Source organism: Grampus griseus (genome assembly GCF_964374135.1).
Source record: "Grampus griseus genome assembly, chromosome: 16".
In the NCBI taxonomy this organism is placed as follows: domain Eukaryota; kingdom Metazoa; phylum Chordata; class Mammalia; order Artiodactyla; family Delphinidae; genus Grampus; species Grampus griseus.
This window is the reverse complement of record NC_139010.1, coordinates 36,228,629-36,254,156: the sequence shown is the minus strand read 5'-3', so window position 1 is coordinate 36,254,156 and position 25,528 is coordinate 36,228,629. Positions and strand designations below refer to the sequence as shown.

General features: G+C 38.3%; 2 protein-coding genes across 4 annotated transcripts in view; one reads left to right on the top strand and one right to left on the bottom strand.

Annotated features, from left to right (window-relative positions):
- Positions 1–25,528, bottom strand: part of CCSER2 (coiled-coil serine rich protein 2) — a 164,908-nt gene that overhangs the window by 71,131 nt on the left and 68,249 nt on the right. For 2 of the 3 annotated variants that reach the window (XM_082673855.1, XM_082673856.1), the window contains exons 4-5: positions 25,206–25,296; positions 17,213–17,375 (exon numbers count right to left, since the gene is read on the bottom strand). In XM_082673855.1, the coding sequence (XP_082529981.1) occupies positions 17,213–17,375; positions 25,206–25,296 (254 nt within the window). Of the gene's footprint in view, positions 1–17,212; positions 17,376–18,071; positions 18,193–25,205; positions 25,297–25,528 lie in introns of those variants that run through there. The other variant, XM_082673857.1, reaches the window with a different exon arrangement.
- Positions 3,868–5,475, top strand: LOC309835039 (S-methyl-5'-thioadenosine phosphorylase-like). Its single transcript, XM_082674312.1, is given in 2 exon segments — positions 3,868–4,317; positions 4,319–5,475. Coding segments are annotated over 2 exon segments (849 nt in total). The 5' UTR covers positions 3,868–3,877; the 3' UTR covers positions 4,728–5,475.

Below are 25,528 nucleotides of genomic sequence, written 5' to 3'. Positions count from 1 at the left end.
CTGAACGCTGGCAGAAGACCACAGACCTCCCAAAAGGCAAGAAACTCCCCACGTAACTAGGTAGCGCAAAAGAAAAAAGAATAAACAGAGACAAAAGAATAGGGACGGGAACTGCACCAGTGGGAGGGAGCTGTGAAGGAGAAAAAGTTTCCACACACTAGGAAGCCCCTTCGCGGGCGGAGACTGCGGGTGGCGGAGGGGGTAAGCTTCGGAGCCGGAGCCGCGGAGGAGAGCACAACAACAAGCGTGCGGAGGGCAAAGCGGAGAGATTCCCGCACAGAGGATCTGTGCCGACCCGCACTCGCCAGCCCGGGCGGGCGGGGCTGGGAGCTGAGGCTCGGGCTTCGGTCGGAGCGCAGGGAGAGGACTGGGGTTGGCAGCGTGAACACAGCCTGCAGGGGGTTAGTGCACCACGGCTAGCCAGGAGGGAGTCCCGGGAAAAGTCTGGACCTGCCGAAGAGGCAAGAGACTTTTTCTTCCTTCTTTGTTCCCTGGTGCGCGAGGACAGGGGATTAAGAGCGCTGCTTAAAGGAGCTCCAGAGACACGCGTGAGCCGCGGCTAACAGCGCGGACCCCAGAGACGGGCATGAGACGCTAAGGCTGCTGCTGCCGCCACCAAGAATCCTGTGTGCGAGCACAGGTCACTATCCACACTGCCCCTCCCAGGAGTCTGTGCAGCCCGCCACTGCCAGGGTCCCGGGATCCAGGGACAACTTCCCTGGGAGGACGTACGGCACGCCTCAGGCTGGTGAAACGTCCCGTCGGCCTCTGCCGCCGCAGGCTCGCCCCGTATCCATGCCCCTCCCTCCCCACGGCCTGAGTGAGCCAGAGTCCCCGCAGCAGCTGCTCCTTTGACCCCGTCCTGTCTGAGCGAAGAACAGATGCCCTCAGATGACCTACACGCAGAGGCAGGGCCAAATCCAAAGCTGAGCCCCGGGAGCTGTGCAAACAAAGAAGAGAAAGGGAAATCTCTCCCAGCAGCCTCAGAAGCAGCGGATTAAAGCTCCACAATCAACTTGATGTACCCTGCATCTGTGGAATACATGAATAGACAACCAATCATCCCAAACTGAGGAGGTGGACTTTGAGAGCAAGATTTATTATTTTTTCCCCTTTTCCTCTTTTTGTGAGTGTGTATGTGTATGCTTCTGTGTGAGATTTTGTCTGTAAAGATTTGCTTTCACCACTTGTCCTAGGGTTCTATCCGTCCGTTTTTTGTTTTAATTTTTTCTTAATAATTATTTTTTATTTTAATAATTTTATTTTATTTTATCTTACTTTTATTCTCTTTCTTTTCTTCCTCCCTCCCTCCCTCCATCTCTCTCTCCCTCCCTCCCTCTCTCTCTTTCTTTCTTTCTACTTTTTCTCCCTTTTATTCTGAGCCATGTGGATGAAAGGCCCTTGGTGCTGCAGCCAGGAGTCAGTGCTGTGCCTCTGAGGTGGGAGAGCCAACTTCAGGACACTGGTCCACAAGAGACCTCCCAGCTCCACATAATATCAAATAGCGAAAATCTCCCAGAGATCTCCATCTCAACACCAGCACCCAGCTTCACTCAACGACCAGCAAGCTACAGTGCTGGACACCCTATGCCAAAAAACTAGCAAGACAGGAACACAACCCCACCCATTAGCAGAGAGGCTGCCTAAAATCATAATAAGTCCACAGACACCCCAAAGCACACCACCAGACATGGACCTGCCCACCAGAAAGACAAGATCCAGCCACATCCACCAGAACACAGGCACTAGTCCCCTCCATAAGGAAGCCTACACAACCCACTGAACCAACTTTAGCCACTGGGGACAGACACCAAACACAATGGGAACTATGAACCTGCAGCCTGCAAAAAGGAGACCCCAAACACAGTAAGATAAGCAAAATGAGAAGACAGAAAAACACACAGCAGATGAAGGAGCAACATAAAAACCCACCAGACCTAACAAATGAAGAGGAAATAGGCAGTCTACCTGAAAAACAGTTCAGAATAATGATAGTAAAGATGATCCAAGATCCTGGAAATAGAATAGACAAAATGCAAGAAACATTTAACAAGGACCTAGAAGAACTAAAGATGAAACAAGCAACGATGAACAACACAATAAGTGAAATTAGAAATACTCTAGATGGCATCAATAGCAGAATAACTGAGGCAAAAGAATGGATAAGTGACCTGGAAGATAAAATAGTGGAAATAACTACTGGAGAGCAGAATAAAGAAAAAAGAATGAAAAGAACTAAGGACAGTCTCAGAGATCTCTGGGACAACATTAAATGCACCAACATTCAAATTATAGGGGTTCCAGAAGAAGAAGAGAAAAAAAAGGGACTCAGAAAATATTTGAAGAGATTATAGTTGAAAACTTCCCTAATATGGGAAAGGAAATACTTAGTCAAGTCCAGGAAGCACAGACAGTCCCATACAGGATAAATCCAAGGAGAAATACGCCAAGACACATATTAATCAAACTGTCAAAAATTAAATACAACGAAAACGTATTAAAAGCAGCAAGGGAAAAACAACAAATAACACACAAGGGAATCCCCATAAGGTTAACGCTGATTTTTCAGCAGAAACTCTGCAAGCCAGAAGGAAGTGGCAGGACATATTTAAAGTGATGAAGGAGAAAAACCTTCAACCAAGATTACTCAATCCAGCAAGGATCTCATTAAGACGTGATGGAGAAATTAAAACCTTTACAGACAAGCAAAAGCTGAGAGAGTTCAGCACCACCAAACCAGCTTTACAACAAATGCTAAAGGAACTTCTCTAGGCAAGAGAAGGAAAAGACCTATAATAATGAACCCAAAACAATTAAGAAAATGGGAATAGGAACATACATATCGATAATTACCTTAAATGTAAATGGATTAAATGCTCCAACCAAAAGACACAGACTGGCTGAATGGATACAAAAACAAGACCCATATATTTGCTGTCTACAAGAGACCCACTTCAGACCTAGAGACACATACAGACTGAAAGTAAGGGGATGGAAAAAGATATTCCATGCAAATGGAAACCAAAAGAACTCTGGAGTAGCAATTCTCATATCAGACAAAATACACTTTAAAATAAAGACTATTAGAAGAGACAAAGAAGGACACTACATAATGATCAAGGGATCAATCCAAGAAGAAGACATAACAATTGTAAATATTTACACACCCAACATAGGAGCACCTCAATACATAAGGCAAATACTAACAGCCATAAAAGGGGAAATCGACAGTAAAACATTCATAGTAGGGGACTTTAACACCCCACTTCCACCAATAGACAGACCATCCAAAATGAAAATAAATAAGGAGGGCTTCCCTGGTGGCGCAGTGGTTGAGAGTCCGCCTGCCAATGCAGGGGACACGGGTTCGTGCCCCGGTCCGGGAAGTTCCCACATGTCATGGAGCGGCTGGGCCTGTGAGCCATGGCCACTGAGCCTGTGCGTCAAGAGCCTGTGCTCCACAACGGGAGAGGCCACAACACTGAGAGGCCCGCGTACCGCAAAAAAAAAAAAAAAAAAAAGACAAGAAATAAGGAAACACAAGCTTTAAATGATACATTAAACAAGATGGACTTAATTGACATTTATAGGACATTCAATCCAAAAACAACAGAATACACATTTTTCTCAAGTGCTCTTGGAACATTCTCCAGGATAGACCATATCTTGGGTCACAAATCAAGCCTTGGTAAATTTAAGAAAATTGAAATTGTATCAAGTATCTTTTCCGACCACAAGGCTATGAGACTAGATATCAATTACAGGAAAAGATCTGTAAAAAATAAAAGCACATGGAGGCTAAACAATACGCTACTTAATAACGAACTGATCACTGAGGAAATCAAAAAATACCTAGAAACACCTTCCTCGTGCAGCCATGGCCTCAGGTGCCACTCCCGCGGCCGTGAAGATTGGAATAATTGGTGGGACAGGCCTGGATGATCCAGAAATCTTAGAAGGAAGAACCAAAAAATATGTGGACACTCCATTTGGCAAGCCTTCTGATGCCTTAATTTTGGGGAAGATAAAGAATGTTGATTGCGTCCTCCTTGCAAGGCATGGGAGGCAGCATACCATCATGCCTTCGAAAGTCAACTATCAGGCGAACATCTGGGCTCTGAAGGAGGAGGGCTGTACACATGTCATAGTGACCACAGCTTGCGGTTCCTTGAAGGAAGAGATTCAGCCTGGCGATATCGTCATTATTGATCAGTTCATTGACAGGACTACCAGAAGGCTTCAGACCTTCTACGACGGAAATCATTCCTGTGCCAGAGGAGTGTGTCATATTCCAATGGCTGAGCCGTTCTGCCCTAAAACGAGAGGTCCTCATAGAGACCACTAAGAAGCTAGGACTCCGGTGCCACTCAAAAGGGACAATGATCACAATTGAGGGACCTCGTTTTAGCTCCCGGGCAGAAAGTGTCATGTTCCAAACCTGGGGTGCGGATGTTATCAACATGACCACAGTTCCAGAGGTGATTCTTGCTAAGGAGGCTGGAATTTGCTACGCAAGTATCGCCATGGCAACAGATTATGATTGCTGGAAGGAGCATGAGGAAGTAGTTTCTGTGGACCGGGTCTTAAAGACCCTGAAAGAAAATGCCAATAAAGCCAAAAGTTTACTTCTCACTACCATACCTCAGATAGGATCCACGGAATGGTCAGAAACCCTCCATAACATTAGGAAAATGGCCCAGTTTTCTGTTATGTTACCAAGACATTAAAATAGCATGGCTGCCCAGAAGACAAGGTAACCTTCTAACTCCAATCATTTGGGGAATTCCTGCTTGAGAAAACACAGAAGAGATATGCAGCTTCTGTGCCCTTGCCCCCTAAGGAAGAACAAGTGATAAGACAAGACATTGCTCACATCAGAGATGCCTTCTAAAAGACTTGGACTGCTTCAAATAACAGAAGGAAAGCAAATAACCAGAAAACGTGGGGAAATATTTACACATTAGAAAAAAAGAAGACACCTTTCACCATTCCCCCAAATTTGTAACAGTAAAGGTAAGCAGTAACATTCCTATGTTGCCAAGGAATGTGAAGAAATAGCTCTTAGACTATTTATTGATGTGACTGTGAATTGGTATAATCTTTTTGGAGGGCATTTTGGTAAAATGTATCACAAGGCTTAAAAAATACCCTTTGTGCTGGTTACTTTACTCCTAGGAATTTATCTTTAAGAAATTATCAGAGATACATACAAATAATTATGTATAAAGAAGGATGTAGAACATAGTTTTAATAGCAGATATTCAAAACAATCTGAATATCCAAAAACTGGAGGTAATCATGGTTAAGCTCTAATTAGATTGTGAAGCAGCCAACTGAACATCATGGTTTCACATAATATTTAACGTACTAAGGAAATTGTTGCTGTATAATATGAACTGGGGATATAGAAGCATTTTACAGTACTAATTTTGTTTTAAATATGTACAAAGAATAGAAAGATATATACTCTTTTGTTATTATATTTGGGGGGAGGGATATTGGATAAATTTTTAATTTTCTTTATATTTTTCCATATTTTCACATTTTTCTACAATGAATATAATCAAATAGTGAAGTTTTAAAAATAAAAATGGGGGCTTCCCTGGTGGCGCAGTGGTTGAGAGTCTGCCTGCCGATGCAGGGGACACAGGTTCGTGCCCCGGTCCGGGAGGATCCCACATGCCGCGGAGCGGCTGGGCCCGTGAGCCATGGCCGCTGGGCCTGCGCGTCCGGAGCCTGTGCTCCGCAGTGGGAGAGGCCACAACAGTGAGAGGCCCACGTACCGCAAAAAAAATAAATAAATAAATAAAATAAAAAATAAAAAATAAAAATGGGCTTAGAAAAATCCAGTTCTTGAAAACACACTGTTTCTGGTAATGCAGCAAAAGTTAAAATGGCAATACTAAGAGGAGTTCTGTTTGAGTTCAATCTTTATTTTTGTTAAAAAAGATAATTAATGACTGTATAGTCAGAACAATACTTGGGTTTGCAACAATGTGAGAAAAGCTGGGTGTTTAATATGGAGCTAATCTTAAATTATTTAAGAGACTGTATACACACATTATAGTGTGTCAGATATTCTTTAAATTGACATTTGATTTTTTGTTTCTACTCCTTTTTATGATTTGATGAATTATTTTCCATGAGTTGGTGATTTTTGTTTTTTAATAAAGAAAATGGAAACTTAAAAAAAAAAAAAAATACCTAGAAACAAATGACAATGGAGACACGACGACCCAAAACCTATGGGATGCAGCAAAAGCAGTTCTAAGAGGGAAGTTTATAGCAATACAATCCTACCTTAAGAAACACAAAACATCTTGAATAAACAACCTAATCTTGCACCTAAAGCAATTAGAGAAAGAAGAACAAAAAACGCCAAAGTTAAGAGAAGGAAAGAAATCATAAATATAAGATCAGAAATAAATGAAAAAGAAATGAAGGAAACGATAGCAAAGATCAATAAAACTAAAAGCTGGTTCTTTTAGAAGATAAACCAAATTGATAAACCATTAGCCGGACTCATCAAGAAAAAAAGGGAGAAGACTCAAATCAATAGAATTAGAAATGAAAAAGGAGAAGTAACAACTGACACTGCTGAAATACAAAGGATCATGAGAGAATACTACAAGCAACTCTGCCAATAAAATGGACAACCTGGAAGAAATGGACAAATTCTCAGGAAAGCACAACCTGCCGAGACTGAATCAGGAAGAAACAGAAAATATGAACACACCAATCAAAAGCACTGAAATCGAAACTGTGATTTAAAATCCTTCAACAAACAAAAGCTCAGGACCAGATGGCTTCACAGGCAAATTCTATCAAACATTTAGAGAAGACCTAACACCTATCCTTCTCAAATTCTTCCAAAATATAGCAGAGGGAGGAACACTCCCAAACTCATTCTACGAGGGCAACATCACCCTGATACCAAAAGCGGACAGAGATGTCACAAAGAAAGAAAACTACAGGCCAATATCACTGATGAACATAGATGCAAAAATCCTCCACAAAATACTAACAAACAGAATCCAACAGCACATTAAAAGGATGATACACCATGATCAAGTGGGGTTTATCCCAGGAATGCAAGGATTCTTCAATATACGCAAATCAATCAACATGATACACCATATAAACAAATTGAAGGAGAAAAACCATACGATCATCTCAATAGATGCAGAGAAAGCTTTCAACAAAATTCAACACCCATTTATGATAAAAACCCTCCAGAAAGTAGGCATAGAGGGAACTTTCCTCAATATAATAAAGGCCACATATGACAAACCCACAGCCAACATCGTCCTCAATGGTGAAAAACTGAAAGCATTTCCACTAAGATCAGGAACAAGACAAGGTTGCCCACTCTCACCACTCTTATTCAACATAGTTTTGGAAGTTTTAGCCACAGCAATCAGAGAAGAAAAGGAAATAAAAGGAATCCAAATCGGAAAAGAAGAAGTAAAGCTGTCACTGTTTGCAGATGACATGATACTATACATAGAGAATCCTAAAGATGCTACCAGAAAACTACTAGAACTAATCAATGAATTTGGTAAAGTAGCAGGATAAAAAATTAATGCACAGAAATCTCTTGCATTCCTATACACTAATGATGAAAAATCTGAAAGTGAAATCAAGAAAACACTTCCATTTACCATTGCAACAAAAAGAATAAAATATCTAGGAATAAACCTACCTAAGGAGACAAAAGACCTGTATGCAGAAAATTATAAGACACTGATGAAAGAAATTAAAGATGATACAAGTAGATGGAGAGATATACCATGTTCTTGGATTGGAAGAATCAACATTGTGAAAATGACTCTACTACCCAAAGCAATCTACAGATTCAATGCAATCCCTATCAAACTACCACTGGCATTTTTCACAGAACTAGAACAAAAAATTTCACAATTTGTATGGAAACACAAGAGACCCCGAATAGCCAAAGCAATCTTGAGAACGAAAAATAGAGCTGGAGGAATGAGGCTCCCTGACTTCAGACTATACTACAAAGCTACAGTAATCAAGATAGTATGGTACTGGCACGAAAACAGAAAGATAGATCAATGGAACAGGATAGAAAGCCCAGAGATAAACCCACACACATATGGTCACCTTATCTTTGATAAAGGAGGCAGGAATGTACAGTGGAGAAAGGACAGCCTCTTCAATAAGTGGTGCTGGGAAAACTGGACAGGTACATGTAAAAGTATGAGATTAGATCACTCCCTAACACCGTACACAAAAATAAGCTCAAAATGGATTAAAGACCTAAATGGAAGGCCAGAAACTATCAAACTCTTAGAGGAAAACATAGGCAGAACACTCTATGACATAAATCACAGCAAGATCCTTTTTGACCCACCTCCTAGAGAAATGGAAATAAAAACAAAAATAAACAAATGGGACCTAATGAAACTTCAAAGCTTTTGCACAGCAAAGGAAACCATAAACAAGACCAAAAGACAACCCTCAGAATGGGAGAAAATATTTGCAAATGAAGCAACTGACAGAGGATTAATTTCCAAAATTTACAAGCAACTCATGCAGCTCAATAACAAAAAAACAAACAACCCAATCCAAAAATGGGCAGAAGACCTAAATAGACAATTCTCCAAAGAAGATATACAGACTGCCAACAAACACATGAAAGAATGCTCAACATCATTAATCATTAGAGAAACAGAAATCAAAACTACAATGAGATATTATCTCACACCAGTCAGAATGGCCATCATCAAAAAATCTACAAACAATAAATGCTGCAGAGGGTGTGGAGAAAAGGGAACACTCTTGCACTGCTGGTGGGAACGAGAATTGGTTCAGCCACTATGGAGAACAGTATGGAGGTTCCTTAAAAAACTACAAATAGAACTACCATATGACTCAGCAATCCCACTACTGGGCATATACCCTGAGAAAGCCAAAATTCAAAAAGAGTCATGTACCAAAATGTTCATTGCAGCTCTATTTACAATAGCCCGGATGTGGAAACAACCTAAGTGCCCATCATCAGATGAATGGATAAAGAAAATGTGGCATATATATACAATAGAATATTACTCAGCCTTAAAAAGAAACGAAATTTAGCTATTTGTGATGAGGTAGAGAGACCTAGAGTCTGTCATACAGAGTGAAGTAAGTCAGAATGAGAAAGACAAATACCGTATGCTAACACGTATATATGGAATTTAAGAAAAAAAAATGTCATGAAGAACCTAGGGGTAAGACAGGAATAAAGACACAGACCTACTGGAGAACGGACTTGAGGATATGGGGAGGGGGAAGGGTGAGCTGTGACAGAGCGAGAGAGAGAGAGAGAGAGAGAGAGAGAGAGAGGCATGGACATATATACACTAACAAACGTAAGGTAGATAGCTAGTGGGAAGCAGCCGCATAGCACAGGGATATCAGCTTGGTGTTTTGTGACCGCCTGGAGGGATGGGATAGGGAGGGTGGGAGGGAGGGAGGCGCAAGAGGGAAGAGATATGGGAACATATGTATATGTATAACTGATTCACTTTGTTATAAAGCAGAAACTAACACACCATTGTAAAGCAATTATACCCCAATAAAGATGTTAAAAAAAAAAACACTCACATTTACCATTGCAACAAAAAGAATAAAATATATAGGAATAAACCTACCTAAGGAGACAAAAGACCTGTATGCAGAAAATTATAAGACACTGATGAAAGAAATTAAAGATGATACAAATAGATAGAGAGATATACCATGCTCTTAGATTGCAAGAATCAACATTGTGAAAATGACTCTACTACCCAAAGCAATCCATAGATTCAATGCAATCCCTATCAAACTACCACTGGCATTTTTCACAGAACTAGAACAAAAAATTTCACAATTTGTATGGAAACACAAAAGATCCCGAATAGCCAAAGCAATCTTGAGAATGAAAAACGGAGCTGGAGGAATCAGGTTCCCTGACTTCAGGCTATACTACAAAGCTGCAGTAACCAAGATAGTATGGTACTGGCACAAAAACAGAAATAGAGATCAATGGAAAAGGATAGAAAGCCCAGAGATAAACCCACACACATATGGTCATCTTATCTTTGATAAAGGAGGCAGGAATGTACAGTGGAGAAAGGACAGCCTCTTCAATAAGTGGTGCTGGGAAAACTGGACAGGTACATGTAAAAGTATGAGATTAGTTCACTCCCTAACACCGTACACAAAAATAAGCTCAAAATGGATTAAAGACCTAAATGGAAGGCCAGAAACTATCAAACTCTTAGAGGAAAACATAGGCAGAACACTCTATGACATAAATCACAGCAAGATCCTTTTTGACCCACCTCCCAGAGAAATGGAAATAAAAACAAAAATGGGACCTAATGAACAAATGGGACCTAATGAAACTTCAAAGCTTTTGCACAGCAAAGGAAACCATAAACAAGACCAAAAGACAACCCTCAGAATGGGAGAAAATATTTGCAAATGAAGCAACTGACAAAGGATTAATCTCTAAAATTTACAAGCAGCTCATGCAGCTGAATAACAAAAAAGCAAACAACCCAATCCAAAAATGGGCAGAAGACCTAAATAGACATTTCTCCAAAGAAGGTATACAGACTGCCAACAAACACATGAAAGAATGTTCAACATCATTAATCATTAGAGAAATGCAAATCGAAATTACAAGGAGATATCATCTCACACCAGTCAGAATGGCCATCATCAAAAAATCTACAAACAATAAATTCTGGAAAGGGTGTGGAGAAAAGGGAACACTCTTGCACTGCTGGTGGGAATGTGAATTGGTACAGCCACTATGGAGAACAGTATGGAGGTCCTTTAAAAAACTACAAATAGATCTACCATATGATCCAGCAATCCCACTACTAGGCATATACCCTGAGAAAACCATAATTCAAAAAGAATCATGTACCAAAATGTTCATTGCAGCTCTATTTATAATAGCCAGGAGATGGAAACAACCTAAGTGTCCATCATCGGATGAATGGATAAAGAAGATGTGGCATGTATATATACAATGGAATATTACTCAGCCATAAAAAGAAACGAAATTTAGCTATTTGTAATGAGGTGGATGGACCTAGAGTCTGTCATACAGAGTGAAGTAAGTCAGTAAGAGAAAGACAAATACCGTATGCTGACACGTATATATGGAATTTAAGAAAAAAAAATGTCATGAAGAACCTAGGGGTAAGACAGGAATAAAGACACAGACCTAGTAGAGAATGGACTTGAGGATATGGGGAGGAGGAAGGGTAAGCTGTGACAGAGCGAGAGAGTGGCATGGACATACATACACTACCAAATGTAAAATAGACAGCTATGGGAAGCAGCTGCATAGCACAGGGAGATCAGCTCGGTGCTTTGTGACCACCTAGAGGGGTGGGATAGGGAGGGTGGGAGGGAGGGAGATGCAAGAGGGAAGAAATATGGGAACATATGTATATGTATAACTGATTCACTTTGTTATAAAGCAGAAACTAGCACACCATTGTAAAGCAATTATACTCCAATAAAGATGTAAAAAATAATAATAATAAAATAAAAAAATAAATAAAATGAGCAAAGGATATGAATAGATATTTCTCCAAAGAAGATATATAAATGAGCAATAAGCATATAAAAAATGTTCAACATCATTAACCATCATGGAAGTGTGCATCAAAATCACAAGATTCCACTTCACATCCTCTAGGATGCCTAGAATCAATAAGTCAAATAACAAGTGTTGTCGAGGATGTGGAGAGATTGGGACCCTAATAAACTGTAAATGTGAATGTAAAATGGTTCTGTCTCTTTAGGAAACAGTCTAGAAGTTTCTCAAAAGTTTAAACAAAGAGTTTCCATATGACCCAGCAATTCTACTCTTAGGTGGCATACCCAAGAGAAATGAAAACATACATCCACACAAAAACTTGTACACGAATGTTCATAGCAGCATTATTTATAATAGACCAAAACTAAAAAAGAATGAAATGACCATCAGCTGGTGAATGAATAAATAAAATGTGGCATATCCATACAATGGATTAGTATTTGTTGATAAACAGAAGTGAAGCAATGATACATGCTACAACATGGATGGACCTTGAATAATCATGTTAAGTGCAAGAAGCCAGACACAAAGGACAACATATTGTATCATTCAATTTATATGAAATATCCTAACAGGCAAATCTATAGAGACAGAAAGCAGATTAGTGGTTGCCTAAGGCTGGAAGGTATGGGCGAGTAGGGTAGGGGGGTGACTAAGGAATGTAGGGTTTCCTTTCAGGGGTGATGAAAATGTTGTAAAATTGATTGTGGTGATTATTGCACAATTCAGTAGATATTGAATATAAAAAGCCATTGAACTGTACACTTTGAATGGGTGAACTGTATTAGATGTGAATTGTGTATCAATAAAGCTGTTAAAATTTAAAAAAAATAAAATAAAAAGGACAGAAAAAAAAAAAGTTAAAAGAAAGCCTATCAACCAAGAATCCTATATCCAGCGAAACTATCCTTTAAAATTAAAGAGAAACTAAAACATTCCCAGATAAACACAAACTGCGTGAATTTGTTGCTATCAAACCTTCCCTACAAGATATACTTAAGTTGGAGACTTTAATACCTCCTTCTCATTAATGGATAAAACAACTAGGAAGAAGGTCAGCAAGGAAACAGAAGACTTGAGCAACACTACAAACTAAGGAAACCAAACAGACATGCACAGAATATATGAGATTAAATTAGTAATCAAAAAGCTCACTGCAGGGCTTCCCTGGTGGTGCAGTGGTTGAAAGTCCGCCTGCCGATGCAGGGGACACGGGTTCGTGCCCCGGTCCAGGAAGATCCCACATGCTGCGGAGCGGCTGGGCCCGTGAGCCATGGCCGCTGAGCCTGCGCGTCCGGAGCCTGTGCTCCGCAACGGGAGAGGCCACAACAGTGAGAGGCCCGCGTACCGCAAAAAAAAACCCAAAAACAAACAAACAAAAAACTCACTGCAAAGAAAAGCCAAAACCCAAATAACCTCAATGGTGAATTCTATAAAACATTTAATGAAGAATTAACAAAATTCCTTCATGAACTCTCTCAAAAATAGAAATGAAACACTTCCCAATTCAATTTATGTGATAATATCAAAACGACAAAGACATCTCAAGAAAACTACAGACCAGTATTTGTTATGAATGTATACAGAAAAATCTTCAACAAAACACTAGCAATTTGAATCTAGCAACATCTAAAAGGATACCATGACCAAGAGGGATTTATTCGAGAAATGCAGGGTTGATTCAACATCTGAAAATCAAAGTCATACACCACATGAACAGAATGAAAGGAAAAATGATTATCTCAATAGACACAGCAATAGCATTTGAAAAAATCTAATACCTGTTCGTGATTAAAAAAAAAACACTCAACAAAATAGGAATAGAAGGGAACTTCCTCAACCTGATAAAGAGTATCTATGAAACCCACAGTTAACATCATACTTAACAGTGAAAGACCAAATGCTTTGCTCCTACTATCAGAAAGAAGACAAAGATGTCTGCTCTCATCACTCCTTAACTTGTACTGGAGATTCTAGCCAATTATGCAGGGGGGAAAAAAGGGAAAGCATCCAGATTGAATAGAAAAAGGTAAAACTATCTCTATTCTCAGATGACAGATCTTATATATAAGAGACTCCTAAGGAACTAGGTAGTCGGAAGGTTAAATGAATCATGCACATGAACATTGGAGGCTACACTCAGAGTTGTAGCAAAGCTTACAATGAAGAGGGAAAGTGAGCCAAGGGCCAAGATTTTTGTGAGCTAGGGATTGGGACCGTTAAGGAGGAGTTGATAAAGCCAAATGCCCTAAGTGTCAAATGAAAGAGGCTTAAGAACACTTCATTTAGAAGTAACAATGAGGAGCGAAGACAAAGACCTCACCCCTAAACAGCACAGTACTAGAGTGCCTGGAAAATAAGAATCTTTCATGTAAGAATGCTACTGAGGAATTAGTACATTTAGGAAAAAGTTACAATCAGGAGAATATAGGTGAAGAAGTCAAGGATATGGGTTTGTTAAGATGTGAGAGAATTCCATATGGTTAATGGAGGGTGCAGGGAAAAGGGGAGGTCTGGGGAGAAAAGAGGAATAAAAGGATAGGCCAGGTGAAAAGAGAAACAGTACTGACAAAAATACAGAGAAAGTAGATAAGTGGTTCTGAACCACCAGTCCCCTGAATTACAGATTAAGACATAATCCTGTAATTAATTATGACAACGATGGGAACTGAAGGACAGACAGGAAAGGGAACCAGCAACATTCAAGAAGTCATAGAATGGGAAGAGGAATTTTTACACATGTAATATTAAAAGACCCTGGGGTTAGTACATCCAATTCTTTTAAAATCAAGGTATAGAAAGAAAATAATAGTTTTAAGGTTTGCTGGAGTAAGGCTTATCTTGGATGAGATTTCTCTCTCTACCACCCATCCCCATAACTGGCTCTGAGAAATCTAGAAGTCCCAAACCTCGCACAGCTACCCAAAAGCCTGAGGGGATCCATAAACTGGTTAACCTATAACCAGTCATAACAAACCAGTATGTGTCAGTTCACTTGTTGGGAAGTTCTGCGCTGAGTCAGATTAGCAACCACCAAGAGTTCTGTGCATTTCTCTCTCCTCATCGAGACTCACAAGTGTGGATGATCCACAAACCACTAGTCCCTCAAAATACACTGTGTAGAAGGGATTTGTCCTCATGTTTTGGAAAATGGCTACATATTTTCCTGTACCACCTTTTGTAACATCACAGTACTATAATTATATATTAAAGGCACTGCAGAGTCTACTATTTAAAAAAAAAATTAACTTCGATTAACTTGTTCTTCCTATACTCATCTGATCAGTCTCCCTTTTCTACACCTACTGAAATCCAGGAATACAGTTTTTGAAAAATGTTGCTTAACTTTTCTGGCAGATAAATAATCAGTCTCATTGATCTCTTGATCAATGAGATCTCATTGATCTCTTGATCTCTTGATCATTCCCAGGGACAGAGACTGCTATCTCCAGGTAATTCATTCCATTTTGGATATTCTGATTAATAGTCTCACAAAGCTGAAATTTGCCACCCTTTATCTTAAAATGCATAGATAATTTTGCTATCTACAGTTAGAGATCACATTTATTCATTCCTCCAATTGGTAGTTCCTCCTGAACTACCAATTCAGCTAGGAACCTAAGAGCAGTTCTCTGAAAATGTCACTGTTTCATACATGGTTTTGCACATGCTATTTTTTCCATCTGAATACTCACCCTTCTACAGAAACTGATCCTCTGCAATTGCTACAGTCATGGTTATCAGTTCAACAGGAACTTTCTTTATGCATCACTATCCTAGACAAAAACCTGTATGCTCCTGGAGTCCTGTATACAACACTCTGAGGCACCTCTCATCATTACACTGTACTAATACTGCATTATAACTATCTACATACCTGTCTCTCCCATACACTAAACACCCTGGCAGCAGGAAGTATTTACTACTCATATTTGTATGGGATGGAAAAGGCACAAGAGTCTGCTACCTACCTGATAATTGCAATGATTCCAACTGACCTCACACACTGCATAATTCTTTTTAACCTCCTCAAAACAATGCTCCCAGAAGCCACTACCAATCTACAGCTTTCACCTCTCACACCATCTCCAACTTCATTCCAGCTTGAGAATTCAGCACAGAGCTCAACATACAGGTTCTCAAAAAATACTTCTCAAATGGTTGAATAAATCTTGTCTTATAAGCAAAGGTTCATATTTTAGGTAGGCTTCTAAATTTTCATAAGTTGGCCTTAAATTTACCTTCTTATAAACAAACCATCAAAGATGAAGGAAGCATCATCTTCATTATTAGCAATGAAGACTATCTTTACATCAGATTCCTGCCTGATAATACCAACTCTCTGATGTCCATTCCTTATCAAAAGCCCAGATAACAGAAACAGAACAGCCAAAATAATGCCTGGAAGGGTATGTACTCCATACATTCTTCCAGATCTTCTAAATTTTATCCTGGCATCAAATTTTACCAACAGAAGGATCTTTAGTTGGACCTCACTGTTTCATGATCCACTGTACAACTGCCTTTTGTCACTTAAGAGTTTTTTGTAGCATGGATTGAAGAACATAAAGAAAATACAGACTTAAGGAATTTATCATTATTTCTACTTTGGGAAGCTTTCTGAGACCTGTCCACTATATCACAAGGTAGTCTCCTTATAAGAAATCATGCAAAGCAACTGCTTTCAGGTTTCTATCTCATGAAAGCAAATTAACTGAGAAACATACCCTTTATCTTATATATATTATAAATCTTGTAATGGATCAAGTTTTGTTCTTTGCTTTTGCTGCAAGGAATCTTAATTTTTTTTCTTACTTCAAGAACTATACAGTGCCTTAAGTTTCCCCCCTTCCATTGTGTCTTTATCCCAATTTTATTATTTGTATTGTAAATGTGCTCCAAAAGGACCTCAAATCCCTAGGAGAATGAGATGACAGAGTAAAAAGGGAAAAAATTAATAACTGCCATCGGGTGCCTATAGTAAGTCAGATACTGTTCCAGGCACTTTTATCCCTGATCCTTGAACACTGAGAGAAAGGTATTATTAAGTATGTTTTACAGATGGTAAACTGAAGTAGAGAGGGGTTAAAAAATTATCTAAGCTCACAAAACTAAGTTGTACCAGGCCAGGGTTTGATCCCAGGTTTGAATGACTATACAGCCACACTATACATAAGGTCTGACCAAATTAAAGACTATGGTACACTTCAAAAAGAAAAAGAATTCTAGTACAGTACTTGAGGAATTTTAAAATTTCAATTTATTATATAAGCAAAAGAAGACAAATCACTTGAAACTAATTTTACACATTAATATCTTAAACATAATAAACTTCAACAAAGTCAACATCTCTGATCATTCCCAAATAAGAACCAGAAAATCACACGAAAATTTAAAGTTCAAACAGCAAAAATTTAAAGTTCAAACAGCTAATGAAAAAAGATTTGAGTCAAAAGAAAAGAATTAGATTATTCCAATTAGTATCACATATAACTTGAAATGTTTTTTGGTGCCTCTAAAAACAAAGACGAAAAACAGTTTTAAGGGGTGGGCGGAAATATGATTCTAAACTAATAAGATGGAAAATATAATTGAAATTAGACTCACCTGCTCAAGTCACTTTTTCCATAGTGATGATAGTGGTCAGGATGGCTAAGGTGGTAATGCTCCTGTCCACTCCACCTCTGGGGTGGCCTTTTCCAAAATCCTTCTTGAGACTGCCGAACATTTCTGTCTGATCGGTCAAAGCGGTTCATATTGTCACACTCCACTAGACAAATTCAAAAGCGAAACACTAGAAACATGTACACAAACTCTATAAAAGCTAACTACTTACAGCTCAATAATTAAATGCTGCTGAAAATATAAAAGTAATGTTCTAAAACTACCAGCCATTTATGTTAGCTAACCACAAAATCAAGATTTCCAGAAGAAAAATGACTAGTTCTTTCAGTGAAAACCAAACTTTATATTATTCAAACTGAAGTAAATTATAGAACTTTCATTATCACAGTCACTTAAGTAACAACAGTCCCACTGTTTTAAAACAAGCAAATTATCCTTGAAATCAACATTATACATTTTAAACACCAGTAGTCAGTTTTAAGTGGTTTTCATCATTATCAGTAGTTGGTTCTGACTTCAGAATGAAAATGACAAGAAAAAGTAGAAGATTTTAAGTCTGGTAGAGAACTCATTCCTAAAAATGAATGCCACAATTAATTTTTACTGATTTCAAGAAGCACAAATTAACTCTTCATCATAAACAAATCATATTTTTTAAATTAAGCTCACAGTTTTAGAAAGTAAAATGCTCCAATCTGCCGACAGTGGAGCTTGTTCAAAAATGCCACTGAAAACAAAGCCAGTACTTTGCAGCAACAAACAGTACACTCCCTGAAATCTAAATGCCACAAAAACATGAAAAGAATTTCTTTGAAACACCCCAAGCTTCTCCTTCACTTACCCAAACACTTTTTCCTCACATATCTGAGCACTCACTAAGAGAGTTACTTTGTACGAGGGAGACATTGTGTCGCTTGCTGCCTACTCAGACATAGTTGCATACAAGGCACTGACAAACAGGCCTTCCTTCCTGCTCAACTCCCAGCCCTCCCTGTGGGAAGCAAGCCCAGTTTACCCTGTGACTCCATCTTCACTCAGTGCTTACATAGCCTCTGAGTTAAGACTGTTACTAAAAATACAACTAAACACTAACCCAAGGCAGGAACAGGAAAGGTTTCTCTAGTCTGAGAATTATTACATGAGAAAGTTCAAATTCTGCATGTTCAGAATCCCTTGTGATAAGAAAGCTTTAGAAATCAACGTAATCCTCCCCAATTAAAATTTAAAAAAAAAACTCATTATTTAAATGATTTTTTTAACTTAACCTAAACCTGAATTTGATACATGGCAAGTGTCTGATTACAGTATACCAGATAAAAACAAACTTCCCCACTCCAAAAAAAGGTTGATATAATTAAAGTGTATATGTTCAATTCTCATATACACTGAACTCACTGTGAACACATACTTGTATATGAGTAACAATTTAAATAAGGTTCTAAAAGACATTGAAATTTTGTTTATTAGAAAATTTCCATTAGAGAAATCAATTTGGGGGAAAAAAACGATAGGTTTTATAGTTTAAACAAATTTTTTTTAAGAAAAAATTTTTAAAGAAGACTTACATTTGAAATTATTTCTAACAATTTCTCATCATCTTATTGGGATAAATTAAGATATACATATTTTTTTAAAGTTCAATAAAGAAAACAGGACTGTTATGTAAATAAAGGCATGGTGATCATTATGCCGCAAAAGTAAGGAGGAGAATATAAGACGGCAAAAGAAAAATAAATTGAAAAATAATCCTAAGAAGGCTTAAAAATGCTTTTAGTTGACATTCACATTATACTCATAGACTCAGTTAACTTCCTTAAGTATTTTTAAATGGCATTAAAATGTTACTTTAGGTTAAGAAATTCTGTATAGCTGAGGGATAATCTATATCTACTTTTAAATCTGAATTCATATTTCCTCTTAATTCACACAGGTAAAATTCCACTCACTCCCCAAAAAAGAAATTCTGCAATAAGAATCTGATATATAATTAGTATATCATCCACACAGTGCACTCAGAGTAATAAGAAGCACACTAATCAGGAAAACAAGTCAGGAGATGGGGTTAAATGCTGTGGGAAATTATAATGCAGAAAATGATGTGCTGCTTTTGTATTTACTAAAGATTGTTGGTACTACACACAGGCTCCAAATAAAGCACTTTCATTGAAACATGAACTCAACCATCACCATAACGACAAATAGGCACCGGAAACAAATATTTTCCATGACTACAAAACACTATTGTTAGAATTGGGACAGAGGGGGGCTTAAACTCTCAGAAAAATGTCTCCTCCAAGACTCTGAAGGAAGGAAGGGTCCCGCTTATACTACTACCTGCAGTACCCATCAATCATGTTTTGATACACTTCAAAATGTTACTAAGAAGAGAATGCGAAATAACATTAGTGGTGGTTTCTTAGAAAAGACTAAGGGCAGAGAGAAAGAAATAACATAGAAAATAAAATGGAAAGCCAATAAAATTACAAGATGGAGTTAATTTAAAGCCAGTTTCCAGCGCCAATGAAGGAACAGGACAAACAAGACTAAGAAAGGAAATAAATCCTTCTGAATGTGTAATATCATAGGGAAGGATGAGGCAAACCTAAAGGCTTTCCAAAAAAAATTTTAACCAATATGCTGATCAAAACTATCTACACACCAGATTTGACCCTAATTATGAGTTTAGGAATAGAGAATAAATAAACGCCTTCTAAAGGGGCTTTCTAGCTTCCAAAGTAAAAAGCAGATTTTAGTAGGTTTTTTACTATGAGTAGGAAACAGAATTTTCAGTACTTCTACCCTGTGATGAGGGAAAGAGAATCTAACATAGCTAACTGAAAGGTATGGGATATGGAGATGCCTATGTCTAACACTCATCATACCCATTTCTTCTGATTTGATAAAGAACGAAATATGATGCCAAAAGTACCCTAGATTCTTTCTAATAACTTAAAGTCCTAAGAAGATAATGGCTGACACAGGTAGTATTCCTATCTATGACTAACAACTGGCTATGAAGATAGCAGGAAGAAATTACATATCAGAAAGTCTGGAAAGGATGTGTCATGCAGAAGGTTTTACAATATGAACAAGAAAGTTTTTTAAATGAAATTTGGTTTGAAAGGAGAAAAGCTCATGCTAAAAAAAAAAATCATGAAGTTGATATTACTAAATGCCATTAGTACTGAAAAGATAAATTTCCAGAAGAAAATACAGTAATTGGAAAGTGGTAAAGGACAATACTATTGACCTCATATGACTATATCTCAATAAAATGTTTAGCAAAAAAGTGGCCTTAGGAAATATATTAATAGCATGAAGTAAGTGCAATTTAATAGGCGCCATAATTTGATGGGATAGGATTCAGGAAGTAATTAGAAAGATATCTTTTTCAACAGAGAAAAGTTTAAAACAGAACGAGTGGAAGAAAGATCACACCTAAGAAAATGTATACTATGGAAATTTCATAAACCTAAGGATGATGCTATGAATGTGCCAAATGCTAGGCTTTAATCTGTAGGCAATGAGTGGCCATTAGAAGTTTCTGAGCAAGAGAATAAAACAATACAACTATGCCTTTGGTATAACCAAACTGTTTATATGAGAGACACTTTAGAACAAAAAGCAAGCAAAGCTCAAATACCCACTGGTCCGCTAAAAGAAATTCAGATTCCAAAATTTCCTTAAGAGATTCCCTCACCAAGGTAAAAGAAAAATATAAAAGAAAATGGTCTCTCTTTTTAGATCCTCCCAAATTGCTACTCAAATCTAAAGTCCTTTTTCCTTTTATTCCTCTTCCCTCATTCTATATTCAATTTCCCTCCACCCCATCTCTCCCTTTAACCTCTTTCCCTACCCCTCAAGCTGACCAGAAACCTAAAAAACTCTATACCTCTTAACCCTCCTTCAGAAGACAGAAAATTCCCTTAAGGTTGACTTGGATCTGGTCTCATCCTGAGCTGAGAGCCATAGCTACAGACTTTCTAAGGTCTAAACAAGACTGGGAGAAATTTCCAGAAGAATTTAGAATACTTTTAGCAATTGATAATCCAGGGCCTCCAGATTTATACCAATTAGTTCATACATTAGAAGGAAATCTAGGTGCATAAAAACAGAATAGAAAAAGCACAGTGTGAAAAACCTAAAGTTGACTGAAGAACCCACGACTGTGTAGTAGAGGAGGAAAGATTTTCTCAACTCTCTTAGGGCCTGAAAATAAAACTGATAAGATAGATTAATGGGACAAAAGCATACAAATTTATTTAATATGTGACATGGGAGCCTTCATGAGAAAATGAAGACCCAAAGAAACAGTTAGACCTGTATATTTTTATGCTAGGCTTGATGAAGAGTAGACAGTCAAGAAGGAATGTGACAGGTTAAGGAGTCTAAGTGTGGTAAACTGGGGGAAACTTTAGCAAGGCCTGTTTGTTAGGATCTTCTTAGTCTAACTTTGTCTTCAGAGATAAGGATGCTCCTTTCCTCTAGGTATGGGGAAGGTGCCCCTCACATGACGGTTTTATGACCTGTTTCAGGGAAGATGGGCAAGAGGGGGAGGAAATCAGAGTGATTTTTCTGCTTCTGCCATTTTCTCAAACTCCTTCAGCTTAAAATATTCAATATGCCAAGGTGCCATATTTTGGGGTCGTGTGTCCTGAACTCCATCAATTGCAGAGGAAATCAGAAGTTAGAAAAGGACTTTCAGAGGCTGTCAACAAAGTATTTCCTGTGAATGTAGACTGGGCTCTGATTCAGTTCTGTAAGCAAAGGAAGAATAAATCCACTAGAGATTTCACAGATAGACTAACACCATCAGATAGCATTCAGGAATAGATTCTGAAAGAGATGTGACCTCGTCTCCCTCCTCCCTTGCCAGACTTCCAGTGCTTGGAAAGAGACTTAGAAAAAAGCAGAATAAGACTCAGAATAAAATGATGTCCTTCACATATAACGAGATATAACACTGGAGAAAGGAGTCTCTTGATACACTTATAGATAAATAGCAGGGCACTGAAAAACTGTCTTGCATTGCCTAAGAAATAAAAGAGAAAAAATAAGTGGGCGATTAGTCAAAGTGTTCTGAAGGAAAAATCAAGCACCCAATTTCAGGTTTTACCCTTAAACTCAAAGATAAAATTTTCTAAACAGTAAAGGACAACCCTGAAAATATATTATTGATATAGGCACTATAATATCAACTTTAAACCCTGTGACTATTATATAACCTCCCCCTCAGTGTCACTAAACCACCCAGTGTAGCTATCTCCAATAACTCAGACAGTTCCCAAGTCCTAGCCCATAACTGTCCAAGAAACATTTGACCAACAAACATTCTTTCCTTGTCTGTGCTACCACATATGCTACCTTAATAGGTTCACAAATGCAATTGCCAGATAAATATTCTCTTCATGGCCTCTTCCTTGAAATCCCAGATGACTTCCCTATTCATAATAAAGTCACAGCAAACTTGTGTCCAAATCAAACCCAAACTAAAGATCTCAACAAGGTGCCAGTCTTCTTGTTGACAAAAATTCCACTGATACTGGCAGAATTAGTGGGGCTGAACCCATAAAATCCAGAGTGATCCATCCAAAACTCTACCCAAATTTGCACAGTAGCTTCAAAAACCAGAAGCTAAAGGCAACTAAAACCAATAGTCTAAGTATATTAGAAGACCCCTTAAACCTTGTACCAATCCTTGTAACATTCCTATCCTGCCAATAAAAAAACTCAGCAGCAGTGGGTATAGTCATTCAGGACCTCAGACCTATAAAGAGAATAGTCATTCCCTCCTTCCCAGTAGTACCAAATCTAAATACTGTTTTATCTTTGGTGCCTCTGAAGGCTACATATTTTAGATCCAGGTTCTGCTTTCTTCCGTGTTCAATTAGCTCAAAATAATCAATACTTGTTTGCCTTCTCCTAGGAAAATCTATAATATATGTGAGATGTTATACCTCAGGAGTTCCCTCCTACTTTTCACAAGTCCCCAGCCAAGACCTCAGAAACTTTAAATTGCCTTGTGATTCTACTTTTACCTACTATATGGATAACTTTTTGTTGTGCTCTAAAGATGAGGCAGGCTCTAAGACCAATGCCATCTCTCTACTTCCTGGTTTAGCTAAGGTTTCCAAAGAGAAGTTGTTATAGTTCTGTCAAAGTAAAATGCATTAGATAATTTATTCCATGAAGGTAAATCCTTCATTCCTCACTACCAGCCCTTAAAACTTCACATTAAATCTCCTGGATCATAAAGTCTCATTATTTTTTCCCTTATAATCATTAATGGTTTATGTTTTTCTTCTGTGTTCTAAAATACTTTTCCACTTGATCTTCCAGGCCACTAATTCAGATTTCAACTATGCTTTCTGTCATCGATTGAACTGTTTTGTTGGGAAATCTTCTTTTATAATAAGCTCCAGAAAGTATTGTGCTGCAATTGAATCTAAGTGCTCTCATTATCATCTCTTTCGGCCACTCTAATCCCAGGAGTTCTGCTGTTTTCCCTGTTCCTCTTCCTGGGTACTGGCTGTGGTTTTTCTTTCTCAGTTGACTAGAACTCAGCACTGATTGCTAGAGTATCCCAAGTGACAGCAGAACCACAAGAAGATGCAACAGTCTCTACCCCTGTGGTAGAGTAGATACTGTTCTCAGCTCTACACTCTGTCCTTCAATAGACTTATACATCCAATGTCCTCTGCTGCAGAGATTCGCACTGTGAATAGAGTATACTTCCAAGTCGCACTGCTCTTAGGGTTGGCCATGTAACTTGTGTTGGCCAACAGAATGTGGGTAGAATACCAGTGTGCTGGTTCTAAGTGAAGACTTTAAGAGATACTATATGCATGCTTCTCCGCACCCTATTGTCCTTCTGCCATCTGCCATGAGCACAACCTGCTCCAAGGAGTCCTGGTTTCAAAATGAAGAAGCAAGGAGTAGACCTGAACTCAGTCCCACAGTCTGAGCTATCCCAGCTAATACAAAGATCCATGAATGAGAAAAATAAATGTTTATTTTGAAAGCCACTGAGATTCTAAGAGTGATTATTATACAGCATCCTGGCAGCAGGGGAAAAGAAAAAACAAGCAAAAAACCCTGACCATAAGACAAAAGTGAACAGCAAGCAGGCTCCTTGTACCTCGATGAAGCACTAGAACAACGAACCACGCTCTCTGAAATATCCTTGCATTTTTCTAGCAACATGTATAAAAAGGACTTCACTACCCTTTTTAGTTCATCCCTGGCCCCTGGAAGGCCTAAGAAACCTGGCAAATGTTGACTAACAGGGAATCCACAGCTCTCTAAGATTCTTCTTCCAGGAGGATCCTCATTTCAACCCTTGCCCCAGAGGATTCCTAGGCTGGTCCCTGGTTCCTGACAAGTCTTTAAGACAGAAAATCCTTCAAATGCTATGGCAACGGGGGCAAGAGCACCCAGGCCCCTCTTGCACATGGATTATCTAAAGCCCCACTCCAGCAGTTACTGGGATCCAGAGACGAAGACAGACCAGATTTGAGAGTAAAAAGGATAGAATGATTCATTCAGGTCACCATTTTCCCAGAATTGATTTTTTAAAAGTATTTATTAACTTAATGGTTTTTGCTGCTGTTTTACAAGTCAAATGATATCTCTTTTTCTCTAAATTTATGTTTTCTTAAAATCAAAATGAGATAAAGGAATAAAAAATTGGATAAGACAAAGGGAAAAAAGGACAAATCCTATCTACCAGATACTTTAGGATATAGGTATACAATCTTATTGGATCATACAGTTATACGTAAGACCTACAAAGTCAGGTTTTAAACATTTAAATAATTTTGCAAAAGAACCTGTTTAACATCACTTATGATAAATTCTCAGCCTGAAAAGGCTACCACCATAGAGATAAGGAAGTCTGTAAATAACAAATACCAAATTGGATGTAGTCAAGTAGCTCAACTATATACTTCTGAAGGTTCAATATTGTCCCCCCTACCATTCTCAAGAGGTGCATCCTCAGGCAGATCCACATCAAGCATAAGGTCATCATCCTCAAGGTCACATGATTCAAGATTATTCAGAATATCCTGTAAACAAAAGCAGAAAAAATGCTATAACCTAGCTCAGTGTAATCATTATTTTCAAACATCACTATATGAGAATCTTATTTTACTCAATGTTTGTGTGGTTAAGAATAGATTTTAAAGATAAAATTAAAAAAAAAATAGATTCAACTGGTTTACTTGGTTAAGCTATTTGTAACATCCTTTTCCTAGTCTTCTTCCCCACCAGTAATTTTTATTTGTATTTTTAAAAACT